At 45.8% G+C, this 17,407-nt stretch overlaps 1 protein-coding gene across 1 annotated transcript; it reads right to left on the bottom strand.

Moving 5' to 3' along the window:
* Positions 1 to 1,724: 1,724 nt before the first annotated feature.
* LOC311429026 (uncharacterized protein) lies at positions 1,725 to 15,686 on the bottom strand (the record flags this gene model as incomplete). Its single annotated transcript, XM_084540183.1, has 5 exons — positions 1,725 to 1,793; positions 2,444 to 2,653; positions 2,757 to 3,631; positions 3,713 to 3,858; positions 15,664 to 15,686. The coding sequence occupies 3 exons, from the start codon at positions 15,684 to 15,686 to the stop codon at positions 2,784 to 2,786; spliced, it is 1,017 nt and encodes a 338-aa protein (XP_084396309.1). The 3' UTR covers positions 1,725 to 1,793; positions 2,444 to 2,653; positions 2,757 to 2,783.
* Positions 15,687 to 17,407: the final 1,721 nt, after the last annotated feature.

Here is a 17,407-nt window from a genome sequence, read left to right as displayed (position 1 = left end):
GGCCCAGCAGCGTCTTCCTCTCCTTGCCGGGGGGGTTCTCTGTCGTCGGCCTCCTGTGCTGGCAGCTCTGCGCTGTCCCGGGGGTGCTGCTGGGCGCAGGGCGCTTGGCCCCCCGCTTGGTGCCGGTGGACGCAGGGGCAGGCGGGGGGCTCTTGAGGGGACCCAGGGGGCGTTTGGGCAGGGGTCTCCTATGGTCAGTGCGGCCCTTGGGGTTGGGGCGTTTCTTGGGGGAACTCGGGGGGGATTTGGGCTGGGGTCTACTAAGGGCACTGGGGACCTTGGGGTTGGGGCGGGTCTTGAGGGAACGCTGGGGGGGTTGGGGCAGGGGTCTACTAAGGGCACTGAGGAGCTGGGTGTCAGGGAGGCTCCTGGGGGGACTCAGGGGTGGACTGGGTAGGGGGCTCCTAAGCGCACTGGGCAGGGGACTGGCTGCAGGGCTGAGCGGGGGGCTCACTGCTGGCACGACGGGGGACTGCAGCGACAGCCCACCCTCAAGCTTCTCGGGGCGCAGCCCAGGGGTTGAGGGGACCTCACCGAGGGCTCCTGTGGCTTCCAGTCCGTGCGTGCTCGGCTCCTCGATGTCCTCGCAGAGGTCGGGCAGCTGCGAGAGGAAGCGGCTGAGGGCAGGACTGCTGGGCAAATCGGGGAAGGCGTCCTGGGGCTCCACGGCATCGAGCCAGCTGAGCAGCTCCTCCATGCCGGGGATGGGGATGTCCAGGTCGGCCAGGAGCTCGTCCTGCATGTGCTGCAGCTGCTGGCTGTCCCCTGCCAGCTCTGGAAAGGCCTCGGCAAAGGCATCAGGGCCCAGCTCGGGCAGCTGCGGGGGCTCCTCAGGCACCTGCGGGGCTGTCGCCGCTGAGGACGAAGCAAGAAAATCCCCCAAGACGGGCGATGTCAGCTTTCCCATGGCCCCTGGGTGTGGGGCGCCCAGCGGCCGGCTGTGCCAGCCCCAAACTCACCGTCAGGCGTCGCCGTCTGGGTGCTGGCGGTCCTTGGAGCCTGGGCAGGCTTGGGGGCAGTGGGGCCGGGCAGCGGGGGCCCCTGGTCCTCGCTGAGCCCCACGGCGTGCAAGCAGGGCTCCGGCAGCTGCCCCCGGCTGCTGCTCAGGGTGCGGGGCGTGGGGAGCGCCTGCCCCCGCAGCGGAGGCCCCGGGACGAGGGGTGGCGGGGGGTTGCGCTGGGCGGGGGCCTGCAACAGGCAGGTGCCTGCGGGGTGCAGGAGCTCCCCATGGAGCACGGCCCTGGGCCCCAGCCCCAGCGCATGGTGGGGTACCAGTGTCCCCGTCACCATGGGCTGTCCCCACTGATGGACGGGGGCACAGGGAGGAGCGGTGTGGGGGAGCTGCCCCCCGGCGGGGAGCTGCACCAGCTGCAGCTGGTGCCCCATGGTTGGGAGCTGCACCAGCTGCAGGTTTTGCCCCACAGCGGGGAGCTGCACCAGCTGCAGCTGGTGCCCCACGGCGGGGAGCTGCCCCACAGCAGGGAGCTGCCCCCCGGCGGGGAGCTGCCCAAGCTGCAGGTGGTGCCCCTGGGCTGGGAGGTGCCCCCCAGGTGGCAGCTGCACCCCGGCGGGGAGCTGCAGCACCTGCCCCTGGACCCCCGGCACCACGTGCCAGACGGTGGCCTGGGGCAGCGCGGAGGGGAGGGTGGGTACCTGCGGGGGCTGCAAGGGCAGCGCCGTCGCTCCGGGGAGGGAGGGCAGCAGCCAGGCAGCCACCGTTGGCGGCACGGCTGGGACGACGAAGGGGGAGTTTTGCGTCTGCGCAAGCCGCGGAAGCCGTCTGGGGAAACCCTCTGTGGGAAAAAGGCCGCTGGGCTGAGCTCTGGGGCGCTGGGCTCGCCAGCAGGGCCGCAGCCCCGGGAGGAGCGGGAGCCGGCTGCTGGACCTGCCATGGTGGCTGGAGAGTGGGGCGGTTGCTTGGGGAACCCGGGCAACGGGGGTTCCGTCCCAACGGCTCACCAGCCCCTCGCCGACATCTTGGGGAGGACTGCCGGCTTTGGACCCAAGCAGGCTGCCCAGCGCAAGACTTGGCCATGTTCATTAGAACATTACTAGCCTCTAAGCCTCATGGCATCACCTTCCATCTTGACTGCTGAACCTCCTTGCTCCCTACTATCTTCTTTGCCAAGATACAGCTGTCCGTCCACATTTACTTTTCCTACTTGGCTGGACTGAATTTAAGAAGGGAGCTTGCAACTCTTCCTCTTGTTTGCCACTTCATCAGCAAACCAAATGAAAACCATTTGCCTTTAACCTCTTTATTTCAGGCCTTCTTTCCTAGTGGCCATTCAAAACTGGGAAAAAAATAGTCTACCAAGTGGGGTTTTTTTTTGATTTGATAATAAATCTGCAGACTGTTAAGTCATCAAGCACTTCAAGACTGTTTGAAATAATCTCGAGATTAATATAAAAGGAATTCCTCACACACGCTGCGGCCGCTTACCTTTAGTATAGTCGTTGGATGCGATGGAGCAGTATTTCTTGCTTTCGCCTGCACTGGAAGTCTTCCCTTCCTTGTAAGGTTGTTTACTGCTCTCACTTCTGCATTATTCACATGAAGAGCCATCTGGAGGATGGGATTCTTCCTTCTCTTCACTGATCAACCTAACAATATGATCCCCAGCCAGCTGGTGCTATCTAAATAATTTAAAAACTACCAGAAAAAAAAAAAAAAAAAAAAAAATAAGGAAGACATGAGAAGCACCCAGAAAAGAATTAGGATAAAAAATGCGGAGTATGCTGGAATCCTTGCTTACTTGGAATCCTTCTCTCCATCTTTATCCTTAGACTTCTTTTTCTTCCAGAACTTGTGATATTTTTGCATTTTTTTCACCACCTACAAGCTCCTTTTCTATCTTTCTGTCTTTCCTTTCTATTTCACTTTCACTACCTTCTGCACGGGTATATTTTCTTTTTCTGTTTCCTTCTGTTTCAGTTTTCTGGCGACAGTTCTCCAAATGAGCTGACACAGGTGGAAGCGCATGTCTTTCACGAGAATGTCTTCTGGAATGTTGCTGAGGTACCGAGCAACGATGCAAGTCTGCTCGGGGTGTGCTAAAGCGACGTACATCTTCCTCTCTCAAGAGGGAACCGTGAGGCCATCCACTTTTGTAATGATAATGCTTATGTGACCTGCTGTAGTAAGTTGCAGTCAATCTGTCAAAGGCTGAATCGCCGTGAGAGAACTTTCTCTCTCTACTGTCTCCTGTCGCATGAGGTGAATAGTAATCCTTGTAATAGCCACATCTTTCCCATCTCCGTGCTTCGTCTCGATAGTATCTTTCTCTGCTCCAACTTCTTTCCCCTTTGGATCGGTAGTACCTATTGCTACCTTGTTCTGATCTTCCTCCGCTGCCAGATCTGTACTTTGAATATTTGACTGCTCTTCTGCCATTCTCAGGGCTGTTTCTTTCACGAGGGAAAGATCTGTACCTGCTTCCCTCCCAGTACTCCTGCTTGTGACTCTTTTGCTCAACAAATTCCACGCTCTGAGAACACCTCCTCTTGCTGGAAGGACCTGCTTTTTGACTCTCCTTCTCTTCACTAGGAGCATGTTCCCTCTTTCTTTGGTAATGCTCTTTCTCAGTGGTTTTAGTCTTGTCCTTTGTATCTTGGCGTCTATCTGCAATAGCTAAGGAAGAAAGATTGTTAGAGCTACATTCAGTGTCAGACTTGAGAGAGGAAGTTTGCCGCAATTTCTCACCAGGCTCACAAGACTCTTTGCCGGACAAAACATTTTCTTTTGAAATGAGGTCACGTTCTTTTGATCTTCTTGCTTTCTCCTTGTCTCCACCGTCATCACATTGGTACTGGGCGAGGTATTCATCATTCCCAGGAGATTTCGGAGGTTCCGCAACACTGCATAAAATAAAAACCCATTTCTCACTTCTGCTGAAGGACGTGAATATTAAGAGTAAAACCTTCCAACGTCGAGCAAACAAACAAAAACCTCCGGACTACAGGAACCCTCGCAAAGATATGCCATTTAGAAACCTCTCCTGTGATTAAGACACCTTCTTCAGCTCCCAGAGAAAGTGCTTTTTCCCCTCTTGCTTCTGAAGCCATTGCACTAAAAAAGCAAACGCATCTGTCTCCTTCCACCTGCTGCTCTGAGAAAAAAGGCATAGGGGCGAGCGGGGAACAGCCAGTGTTTCTCCAGACAGTGGAGAAAAATGGAAAAACATTCTATAAAGGAACACAAGTTCTCCTTGAGGCACCAACCTGCATCAGAGTGATATGCTCAGTGCTGATCATTAGTTCTGTTCGTGACACTGGACACACAGTATGGAATTGTACTAATTTAAATCCTTCCATTAAATACTATTAGTAGACAGATAAAACTGTAACGAACTTCCATAAAGTCTTGTCTTAATCAGACTGTGCTCATTTTACCTCATTTCCTCTGACAAGCTGTTCAGCTGGCTGGCTCTGAAGGACTCCGTGATGACTTCTCGATTGACTGAAGGCATAGCTCCAGGCATCTGCAATTAAAACGCACAAGTCAGCAGACAAAAAAATACTATTTGTAGTAGTACTGAGGACTAGTCTTGTCAGAATGTCTCCATTAAATGGTAAGCAAGACCGCTGTCAGTTGTATGCATTATCTACACTTCAAAGATAACCCCAACTCACCCCCCAAAATCTACTTTATGAAACTTAGGAATTTTTATCTCAGCTGAGCTTAAGTTGACAAGTTCTAATGTAAGCTCAGGTCTGCAAATTCTAAGGGGATAATACCACAAAGCCTTACGATCACATGTGTGCTGTGTTTTCTCAGTATTTCACCTGAATTAGGAACACAATAAACACTCCCGAATACATCGTAGGTGAGAAATTCTCGATGGAGCAAATCTATGTTTCAAGCGATCCATTTGTCTTAGAAAAGAACATCTCAGAAGGTTTAACAGGTTCAACTCGGCAAGTGGAATCATCAAGTTTCAGTCCGTTTTCTTTAGATTCATTAACTAACCTAATAGCACCATTTAGTGAATCTGTTTTTGGCAGCTCATGCTGGGATCTTCCTTTGTCAGCATTCTGACAGGAAGAATTGGAATGCTGCAATGTACGGACTACCTTTCCAACCAAAATTCCATTAGAGGACATTGCATTGCATTTCAAATTCCTTTGAAATAAGCCCTTTGACTCCTCCTCAGATTTTCCTGAAGATTCTGCACCATAAGGGACTGTGTTATCAGAGCTGAGTTTAGGATTTTCATTCACTGTTGGCTCCACAAAAACTTCATCAGAAACTTTTTTGTTTGTTTGCATTTGCTTCATTTGCATTACCGAATTTGTAATTGTGGATGAAGGAACAGCCTGGTAGAGATCTTCATCCTCCACAGCACTGCTAAGACAGTCAGGCTGTGACACAGTCTGACGAGCAGGCAATTTATTGTGAATACTGATGGTGATCTTCTGTTTTCTTGACGTATCAGTCATTGAAGGCCTGGTAATTGCCTGGTTTTGAACACAGGCCATTGGTGGTGCTGAAGATGGCCTTTTTAGGGTGACACCAGTGGTCTTTGTGTCCTCTTTTATGGATCCATTTCCATTTAAACGGCTTGAATTCTGTATTTAAAAAGAAGAAATTGCAAGATGGATTAACGCAAACACTGCATGTAACATTTTGAAACACAAAACTCTCCTACTGAGTGTTTCTACAAATGGTCTTAACACCTAAAAAGATGCTTAAAACCAAACAAAAAACCCCACACCAAACCCCAAACCCACTAGCAGTTTGGTGCCGTTATCTGCCCTCCCGCTTCCCTGAATTACCTTAATCATATGAGGAAGAAGTCGTGGTCCCAGAAATCCAGCCTGCTTACTATTAGCCCCCTGCTGACCAGGAGGGAATGAACAGGGATAAGATGGTGCTGGCAAGTAAAACGCACGTTCTCCAAGTGTCAAATCATAGCGCCTTCAGAAAAGAGCAGTGATCGTAGTTTAGTTTTTCTTTCAGCCTACTCTTGGATTAAATCCCATCCTATCATTTTAGAGGAACAGCTCATACGATATGGAAGCCTTCTCTACAGAAGGCTTCGCCAAGACTACAGACTGAAAAGTAGAGAACAGTCTTCCTACTAAGACTATCACTTGCAGAGCAATAATTCATTCTTACACCACAGATGACCTTCATTTCTCTCCTTCTCTAAAGTAGCCAGCTACAGATAACACATAGATAGCAATTTACACAAGTGCTGCAGTTTAAGGCCAAGCAACAAAAGATAATAAACGACACAGAGAATTTCAGGTTAGACAGAACTGAATTAGACAAATAATAATCTTCTCCCGGGATAGCAAGAAAAACACTTGCAAAACAGAAAAATATCAATAACAGGAAAGGAAATCTCTTCTGAACACATTTTAAGATTTGTTATTACCTGATATAAAAAAGTATGTAAGCTTGCTGACCAAGAACTCTTTTAATGTCAGTACGCACTACTTTAGCATCATTCATCTGATACCAAAGTCCATTACCAGCCTGCAAATAAAGACAACGATTTCTTTAGGTGAATTGCACGTTTTCCACTTGAAATCACGGGTAGGAACAAAATACACACATGTCAAATAAAAATATAATGAAATCTTTTTCCCTAGAAACAGTAGCTGCTAGTCATGCTTTAATTGGTTTGCCAGCACAACCTTTACCCTGTTAGAAATGCTGTTGACTTCTACCTTTACATAGCATATATAGTGTCCTGAGTGACAGCTGACACCGTGATGTACCAGCACCGCGTATAAGGCATAGAGCAGTGGTTCTCCCATTGACTGCGACATGTAGGCTCTCAGGTCCAAATACTCCGGATATTTCACCTCCTAAAGAGACATCAAGAAGATAGAAAAATTATCCCAGAGTACTTCATGGACTAGCCAGAGAAAAACACTTCCAAAAAACACAGACTAGAATTGATTTCTAGAATATATTTCTCGAATATATTTCTGATTCACTACAAATAAGTCTTCCCATAAACAACGGTTAAGACTAGAAGTTGCAGAGAACTGTTTCCTGATGAATCAGCCTTCTCAGAGGAAAGCATATGCTTCTTGTCAAGCGGGAACTTTATTGATATTAAGAGAAAGAATAAGCCATAGTCGTTAGTCTACAATTATTGTCTGAAAATATTAACAACTTTCAGCTTTGGGGGATGTCCCATTACACAATGATATAGTTGCATTACAGTGGTAAATATACCTTGTTGATCTTTCCACCTGTGAAATCTGCAAATCTTTTCAGTGATATTGTGAGAACCTTGGAAGAACGGTGTATGGTAAATCTCTTGGATGCAGGAACCATCTTTTTACACCTTAAAACCAAGCAGAGATAAGTGTTTGAAGGCATCTTCTTTTTTCGCCCCCAAAACAAACTCCTTTTAATGTCTCACGCATGCCTATGCTATTTGAATGATATTTACTTGCATAATAGGTTGGTCTTTTTTCTTTTCATAAACCCATGCACTGCGTGTCAGGTTTGTTAATACACAGAAGAAGGTCAATTTTCCCAACAACTCAGAGCATAGCGGGAACAGGAATCTCTCACAAAAGGGTATGACCAGGTTGGATGGCAAGGTACCATTTCTTGGTCTACAAAAGTGGCTATTTGAACTCCAATCCTGGAAACATTCTTTCAGCTTTCAAGGGGAATACAAATACTGAAAGCGGAACGAGAGAGCCTTGGTCCCCAGGGCTAGAAATTGCAAATAATCTCCAACATAGGTCGACTATCAACATCAAAAATACAACAGAAGCACATGGTCATTCTACAGGAGGGAGACATTTAACAGTAGGAAGTCTTCATGTACTGAGCTTGTCTGGAAAGACACTGAAACCATCTGCCATCCTTTGAAACAAAATAGTTCAGTTTGACACATTGCCCGCTCCAAGGTAGGACCTACGGTGTAAGCAGTGAAAATTAGCCACTAGCCCAGAGAACAACGGAAACTGGGCAGTTTACATCAAGAAAAGTACTGTCGAGAGCTAATAAATAGAAAGAACAAAAGTAGCTCTTTTTGAATTCTGATGGCAAAATACAAGCCAGAGAATTGCAAACCCATAGGGAATGCCTATGAACAAGACTTCCCCCCTCCAAGGAAACAAAAATCCAAGTCTTTTATAAACTTCCACAAAACTTGTAAGTAGATCCAAAGTTTAGAGGTAGTCCAACAGAGTCATGCAACATAGAAAACTGACGTCAAAATCTTACTCGCTACATTTATAGCAATTCTCTCCATCCAGCTCTTCAGGTTTCACAAAGAGTTCCAGAGCTCTGCTAACAGACGAAACCGCCTAGAGCAGCGAGAAAGAAGAGCGCAAAGTCACCGTAATTCAGAATTCCAGAGACATACTAGTAGTTTATAAGAGAATCTTACTAACATACTCAAGCGATCTACTAGGAGCACTGTGAAGAAGGAGGCAGAAAGAGCATGCTCAGCATTGACCTCACCTGGAAGGCATTTGACTTTGGAACAAATACTTTTCCAGTAGCCTAGACAGCATCTACAGTGTGCTTTGTCATCAATACTGGGGACAAATTCATCAGTCTAACAATTAGATGTATATTGAGGTAGAACAACAAAGAAGTATGACAGCATTATAATTTTTGCAGAAAGAGAATTCTTTCCCCTTAAACCCAATGCAAATGTGGAGACTATTTACATGGGTTCCACGGAAGGACAAAGTCCAATCCACTTCCTTAGCACCACCAAGCTCTTACGTTTTAACATTATATGTGGTTTGGTTTTTTAAGTTAAACAAGTTTAATTTAGAAAGTTATGCATGTACTTAAACATCATGAATTATATTTAGAAAACATCTTACCTTTATATCCAAAGTGATATCAAGAAATGCCTCATACGTATCCGAAACTGCTTTGCAATTCAAGCACTTCACTGGAAACAAAATATAAATGCTTAACATTATGTGAAGGAGACTAACTGTCCAAATTCAAGTTGTTGACAGATACTACTTTAGACAAACTACAGACTGCTTTACTACCGACAAAAGTCACAGATCAGTTCTAAGGACAGGAATATTTTTTCAAGTACCTCTCGATCTTAGAAATCCTCCAAATATTTGATGAATGATGGTGGTAGCTTGAGAAGATCTGTCCAATCTGGAAATAAATTATAATCAGACCTCAGAAGATTTAAGGCACAGAATTAACTCTTCAAAGAGTTTGATGAAAAACAAGGATGATGTAGACTTGCGTTGCTGATAGTAAATAAGGCACTAAAAGGTGCTAGAGATCATTTTTGAGAGTAAATAAAGGACTAGAAGGTGCTAGAGAATGTATGAAAGTGAACTTGTTTATGCTTACTCGGTGCTTCCGTTCAAGCACGCTTCCTGCATAGCATCAACAGTATAGCGCAAGAACTCGTGTGCGTCTTCTTGACTGCCAAAACGGAAATGTTGTCCTATTCCTAAATAAGAAGATGATAGTATTGACCTCATTTAAAAATGAAATCATTCTTGTATTTCTAAAATCTCTCTTCATTGGAGTGTTAAAACCACTTAGACACATCAAATAATTATTTGAAGATTACAAGCTATCGAAAAGAAACACATCTGAAGCCACTTACGACTGAGATTACTGATAACATGCGTAGGCTCGATGGCATCAACAGTGCAACGCAGGGCCTGGTTAATGTGAGTCTCCATCGTGCACATCATGCAAAAATCTTGTTCACGACCTGAAGAGTGAAAGAGCAAAGCATCCCAGTCCAGCGAAATATCCAGAACTACAAACATCTAAGTACAATTTAAACTATAGATACAATATCCACTCTCCTTGCTACATTCTATTCTCCCAAGATGCCAATGTCCCAACAGTCTTGTAACATTTCATTTCACACAACTTGACAGAAGAAAAATATCCACTAAGCCTGTATTCAAATGCATTTTGTGATGAGAAATCTAAAAGACTACTGCAAAGTCGCAGTTGTAAAGGCTGACAGGAATGTGAACTCCACAGGCTGCAAAATGTATTACTCTCTAAAATTACTACCAAATGCATTACTGTCCAATGCACTTCATTATTCCCATGAAGCAATAAATAATCCTTTAATAAACAAACAAACAAACAAACAAACAAATAACTAAATAAATAAAACATGGTGCATTAATTGCACTCCATATGCTATTCGGAGCCCACTGCTAATACAGTGCTCAAAGCCAGCTGCTACAGGTAAAATCAGGCAAATAAGCTTATCTCACAGAATCACTGCTGTTCTTTCACCTTCAGAGCTATCCAACAGATTCAAAATACTGTTAGAAAGTACTCACATGACTGGCTGTGCTCAAGAGAAAGCATGTAATTGGCAAGTGGGGGTGTGTAGGTCAAACACTGTAGAGTAGCATTAAGAAAACATGTGTTGCCAAGATTGTACAGGCCAACTCCAACACTTTGTGTTTCTCGCCAATCCATACAAATCTTCTCAGGTGGAAAAAGAATGCTCTGTGGCGGAGCAATTCCATCATTAACGACTGCAAGAAAGTTAAATTTAAAAAGAGATCTTGTTTGTTTGTTTCGAAGAAAGGTATTTAAAAAAATACTATTCTGCAGGAGCACCTAGAGGAGCTAGCTACAATCCAAACCAGAAAAACTTATTGCAGACAGCTTTAATACCACCAAATTCAAATTGGCTGGTCAACACAATGTTTTGGGGAAAAAAAAAACAAAAACAAAAACAACTTTAGTCAACCATTTTAATTTTTCTAAGGCAAGGCTAACTGCCATTCTGTTTGTAGCACCTAATGCCAAGTTCCTCTCCATCTATAATCTTTAACCTGATTAACTCAACTACTGTTTTTTTCCTTATTATAACTTAAACCACAAACTTAGACTTGAAATTATACGGTAAAAACGTAAAAACTAGGAACTAGGAATGACGGTACCCCTACAGATACCAGATCTTTTCCTGAGCAATGTTATCCTTCAAAAAACCTGTGAAAAATGGAAGCTGTGAATAGCAACAATCAAACACTTTTCTCTGCAAAACAGAAAAGACATGGAGGAATCTGTGCATTACAAAAAGCTCCCCGTATTTCTCTGTTGACTGTAAATATATCAAAATTAATTTCTGTAACATCAGTCACTTCAGTTGCCTTAGGGGATTCGCTTTTCAAGTCTTTCTTCACAGTAGTCCCCTTCTCTATCAGTGCAACAAGTAAGAACTGCATTTTCTACTTTTGCTTTGAAGACAATGGAGGCAGGATAGAACGCACACTTACTTAGATCTCTTGGGGCAAAAGCCTTAGATTTTTCAGATGATCTACAGTAAATAGCACCTCCACGTCCTTGGGCCACAGAGACTTGGCTTGAATCTTCTGCAGGCACTATCCGGCCCCAGTTGGCGGTGCGTGACATCAGTATTTTAGGACTTGGTTTCTTGGATTTGCCAGACCGCCTTGAAGAGGGCTTTTTAGGCTTTGAAGATTTGGGCTTCTTAGCTACGGTCATTGTTCACATCTGCGACAGAGACAGAAGTTCTGGTTGACGTAAGACTATCAAGAAGCACTCCAAGAAGGAAAGAGTAACAGAAGTCCTGTCACTTAATCTCAAAGAAACAGCCTTAAGAACTAAATCGCTGGTATGAATGATTTAAAAAGAATCCCCAAACTAAACACACAAAGTGAAAATTTCCATCTAAACTCTATCAGTATTACTTTTCGCTTCTGCAGAACTAGTGGCTGATGCCATTTCTTTCCCTTCCGTAGGATTTTAATCCATTACAACTCTGGAGTCTTTTTAATATAAAAATGTAGAAGACATTCTCTGAGGGGAATCAGTTATTTATTGATTTCCGGAGTTGCGCAATTATCTGTTAATTAGTACCTATGATCTAATAGATAATTGTTGCAATTATCTATTGCTGGCATTAGTAACGGAACACTATTACTTCACTGCCTGCGTTTTTCTGTTTCGTCTGCACAAAGGTACCCAGAACTCACTGCTACTTTTCTTCTGTCTTTCCAGGGCTCGCCCTCTACCTCACTGTCTACTGCACCAGTCATGAGGGGTTTGTTGTGATTCTATAATGAGCCTAGCTTTTAAATACACCTTTCATGGGCGTCACTTGGTGACGGCAAGTTAATCTGTGAGGGCTCCTCAGTCTACATCATGCGGTCGCTTTTTCCAGGTGAAAAAGCGGAGCTGTAAGTGGCAGTACACCAAAGCCCTGGCATGCTGAGATCCAAGAGGAGAGATGTTTGGCCCTCCTTTTCACTCCTGGGAACCATATACCTCAAAACCCACAGAGGATGGGCTATATCTCAGAGAAATCTTCGGAAAGGAGAGCATGAAGAGCATGTTTGCAAATTTATTTCTCCCTGGGCTTCTTCTGCTTCTCCAAGAAAGACGAGTTTGAATATAACTTTGGCAGCAGTACTTCTGGTGTTTTACTCCTACCACATTTAAAACTCCTACGACAAACTGAAAAGTTAGACTAAAAAGCAGCTCTTTCCGTTCTCCTTTCTAAAGTTGCACGCTTTCCTCATGCAAAACAACAGGGGAATGTAAGCTAGAAACGGAAATGCTGAATGTAAAACAAAACAAAACAAACCTCAGCCCTCCAGGACAAAAGCCAATAACTGCTACAAAGTCCTTTTTAAAATGCTGATTAGGTTTCAAGGTGATACCGCTTTAAATAAGCGTAGTTGTGTGTCCATAGGCAGAAGCTGAATAATGACAGGATGAACTTCTATACTTCATGTTTTGTTACTGTCTTACTGTAGCACACAGGGACTTGTTACCTTTAGGGAAACCACTAACCTCATGGAGGGTTTAAAACATAAGCTAGTTTGTTATACCAAAATGACGGAGAGAACAAAGCATAAAGTGCTTTCAGATTTCTAGCACGCCTTGATTGCTGTCCATTAAACTTCAGACACGTTAAACAAAACACAGTAAATAAGAAAACTCCTAGTCCCACAGCTGGCAAATTGTGTGCAGAGGTTGTAATTAGAACTTTTTTGCCTTGACGTTTTACATTTAAAATTGATTTTAAATCCATTCTATACACACTTTCCATTCCTGAAAAAACAATACGCAAACCTGACAAATGCATTTACATGAGAAATGAAGTCGTCCTTGTCCGATTGGAAGACTAAGGTGACAGCTCCTGGGCTCAGGGATAAGCTCCGATCTTCACCAGTGACAGCTCCTTTTTTAGGATTGAAAGGGAAAATGTTTCAGCAACACATTGGAAACATACTTAAGGGACAAGAAACAAAATCAAGACTGCAGTGAGAAGGAGAACAGAAAAACAATACTGGGGAAAATGGGAAGGGAAGGGAAGGGAAGGGAAGGGAAGGGAAGGGAAGGGAAGGGAAGGGAAGGGAAGGGAAGGGAAGGGAAGGGAAGGGAAGGGAAGGGAAGGGAAGGGAAGGGAAGGGAAGGGAAGGGAAGGGAAGGGAAGGGAAGGGAAGGGAAGGGAAGGGAAGGGAAGGGAAGGGAAGGGAAGGGAAGGGAAGGGAAGGGAAGGGAAGGGAAGGGAAGGGAAGGGAAGGGAAGGGAAGACCTTGATCTTTATACTGACCAATGAGATAAGCCTTACACATTTTTAAGTTTATTTTTGACAACTGATTGAGGTGTTACCAGCTATTAAGTACGATTCAAGAGCAAATATTAACACTAGAAAGAAGAAATCCGATCCACCACCACTGTTTCAAAATACATCCATTTCTCATTTGGAGATGACGTCTCTCTGGCAAGGTAGTAGAAAAACTGTAAATACCGATAGAGCTTCCTCTCCCGATGTTCCATATACATACCGATGCTGTTCCTACACCTACGCTCTGAGCATAAATTTATGTTGACATGAGTGACAAGAGAGGGTGTTACTCCTCTCTTTGTTTGCCTTGAGAGACACACCTCTTGTCCATTGAAAAGTAAATTCAAGATTCCAGATCACTTAAGACAGTTGCTATCCCCCCATTCAGAGTTCTGCAGCAGCACTCTTCAGATGTGTTTAGCAGTCTCTTTAGAAAATGTTATCACTTAGGACCTGCTTCTCAGTAGGTCCACGTTTGGCCTCCGCTTAGCAGAGAGTCAATCCCAGCTTAAGCTTTCGTACAAGAGCCCCTTCACGAAACGGAGTTGAACCCTGACATAACTGAGTTGAACCTTTAACCTTGAAGCTTCCTTAAAGAAGAAAGCAGCACCCAGGCCAGGAAATAGAAATTAATCGTCACTTTACCCTGAAACGCAGTGGGCTATTCTGTGCTGGCAGGATTGCTGCCGGGCTGGCCGACGAGGCGGCGGGCAGCTCCCCGGGGCCACAGGGCCTGGCACAGGGAGCCGCCGGGGGTCTCCAAGGTCCGGGAACAGCGGCAACAGCGGCAACAGCAGGGACAGAGGGGACAGCAGTGACAGCAGCAGCCACCTCAGCCGGGGCCGTCTCCACAACCGCCACAACGGCCTCGGAACGCCGCCGAACTCGGAGCTCCAGCGTGACGCCTTGTGAACCTGGCCGCGCTGCTCATGGCTAAAACCAGAGCGTTTCCTCCGGCGTGTGTTTACTGTCGGTGCCGGATCGGCCCTCACCCCGAGCTCTCCCTGCCGGGAGGGCTTTGGGGTTGGGGTTTCCCTCCCGCCGCCGCCGCGGGCAGGCCCCGCGCGCAAGGGGTCCGCGCTGGGGAGCAGCATCTCACCCACGGCGAGAGACCGAGGGCATGACATGAAAAAGCCCCGACACGAAAAAGCCACGACATGCGGCCAAGGCGGCGGGGAGACGGCTCTGAGGGAGCTGCCACTTCGCCCCGCCGTCCTCCCCTCCCGGGCCGCCCCGCCGAGCCCCGTGCGCCTCAGGCGCTGCGCTGAGGGGGTGGCTGGCTACTGAGACAGCTGCCCAGGGCACTGCTCATGGCACCGAGCCTGACGGAGGTCAACAAGTGTTGAACAATGCTCTCAGACATCGGGTCTCACTTTGGGGTGGTCCTGTGTGGAGCCACGAGTTGGACTTGGTGATTATTGGGAGTCCTTTCCACCTTGGGATGTTCTCTGATTCTAGGTCAGCAATCCAGTAGCTGATGAGAAGTGTGGAGTCATTCAAAGGGAAGAGAGAGCACAACACTTCTCGTTTGCAGAAGCGGCTATTTGGTAACCAAACCGATGATTCCTTTGCTTCTAGAGCAACTAACAGCAGGGATCCGCTTTACAATGGAGGGAAAAGAGTCGTTGGCATGTCATGTGAAGTAACCTTCAAATCCCAGAGGATGATTTTGTTGGAACTTTATTCAGCTGAAAACACGGAAGCCTTGCTTCTGCTTGTGTTAGTTACAGCTCCAGTTTACTTTGGTTGGGAGGGAAGGCATTCCAGGCTAATGTGCTGTACCTGTTCCTTCAGCTCATTGTCCATAAACGGAGGAGCAAACGAAATCAGTTTAATCTCCATAAAATGCAGCAGACAAAGCGGAGTAGAGGGCGATCTAGCACTTAATTTTTCCTGTAAGCAGGAAACCCAGAACTCAACAACACTTTTCAAATCTTGTCCTGCAGTAAATGACCAGCTGAGTGAAGCTTGCATTTAGAGGATGTGCTCCTCCAGTAGACGGAAATAGCTTTTCCTCTTCACAAGTGCAACTGAGTGGTGGACTGGCAGCTACGTGGTTAACTAGTTGTGCCAAAGGGGTTGTGTTGAATGCACAGAAAAATATGCAGGTCCCAACAGTAAAGGGTTGTCTGTAGTCATGACACCGAGTACAGATGTTGTCTGCAGGTTCGTGCAGAGTGCACCGCGCCAATAAGCACCCAGAGTCGGAATGCACACGAAGGTCTTTTAATTATATAATTACTTATAGAACTCTGCAGAGTCAGGCACTTGGCCATCTTTCGCAAAGCAAGCAAACCTCTGACTCGAATCACCGTCATTTATACACAGGAAACTTGTGAAAACTCTCTCTTTGGCTCCTTTGGATTGGTTATTACAGCTCACCTAACTTATCTCCACTGAGCTTGTGCATTACAGAGGAATACCGGGGGGGAGGGGGAACAGGAGAGGGGGGACACACACCGAATCCCACATTAGCATAGATTAGCATTTTGACAGGTGTGATTTTTAATGTGCTAATGACCCTTAATGAGAAAAAGGTTACTATAGGTCAGTCTGGAGCTGGTGTTCTCCTTCCTGTTTTTTCCCTTTTAGCCCTTCTCTTCCTTGCTTCTGCTAGCTCAAGGCTACCTGTCTCTCTCCTTCTTTATTTTCTCAGCTAAAAGACTGCACAAGCTACACGCCTCCCTATTTGCTTCAACATTTCCTTGGTTTTGTTTTTGTTTTTTTCCCAGCTTTGGGACGACACAGGTGTGGTTTGATATTTGCCAGTATAGCTAAAACTCACGCCAGTCTGCTCACGCACAGTAAGTAGTAAGATTTAAGGACTGGTTTCATCGGCTTCTTCCATACTAACATCCTTCTTATGTTTTAGATATGCTGGAGTTAAATCAACACTAAGTTACTACTTGTGGAGTAATCGCCTTAAGCGACTAGGCATCATAAGCACACCTCCATCCCAAAAGCTACCCGCCTCCAAGGTGCAACCACCCCTCACTGAGCACGCCCTCGGAATTTCTCAGAGCCTGTACCTTTAAACGCAAGTGAGATCATTTCTACCAAGCACAACCAAGATATGCATGACTAGAGTCACTCAAGCTCCACCTTAAAGATAGAAAATAATACCAATTGCTTTAAGAGAAAGGGGATGTTAGGGAAGATACTATCAGGAAGGATTCCTTCTGACATCACTCGACAGGCTGAGCCTCTCACTCCCCCACCCCCACTCCATTGGGACGCCGTGGGGTAAGATCTGAACGCTTGCTTATACCAGGCGTCTCTGTGGAATCTTAGAAATCTCTAGAGTTTTGATGCTTTTTAATGTCTTAATACCTAGGCTGTGTACCTGTGCATTTCATGCATGCTAGCTTGCTTTTGCAGACAGTGAATTTATCACTGACAATCCAAAGAACCTGTGTACCTGTCGCCGTAACAAATTGCACTTAATTGCATTCTTCCTAGCTGTGAGAGTTCTCCTTGAATGCGACTAGAGCGAGGCCGTACTGCGTTGTTGGTGAATCCGTGACCGTGATAGTTCAGCACCCTGAATCCGACGGGACCCATGACGGTCAATCGGCTACACCCCTTAACGCGACACTACTAGACGAAGAAGATGACAGGGCTTGCATGCACTGCATTAGGCTTTGCATGTGAAAACACCCCCAAATAATTTCACGTACACTTAATGTTTTTAAAGGGAAAAAAACAGGAAGGTGTAGTCTCTCTGTAAGCTACAGCCCTACATAGTTAAGGCATCAGCATTCATTCCTTTGCTTGATAGCAAAGTATGAACATACAGAAGAGTTAAATATTTTCTTTGCATTCTTAAAGGCGATTTTTCAGACTTGGGCTTCAGTTGTTGG

The sequence above is a fragment of the Aythya ferina genome, assembly GCF_964211825.1.
Source record: "Aythya ferina genome assembly, contig: HAP1_SCAFFOLD_250, whole genome shotgun sequence".
NCBI classification, from domain to species: Eukaryota; Metazoa; Chordata; class Aves; order Anseriformes; family Anatidae; genus Aythya; species Aythya ferina.
This window is presented reverse-complemented; position numbering and strand designations above follow the sequence as displayed.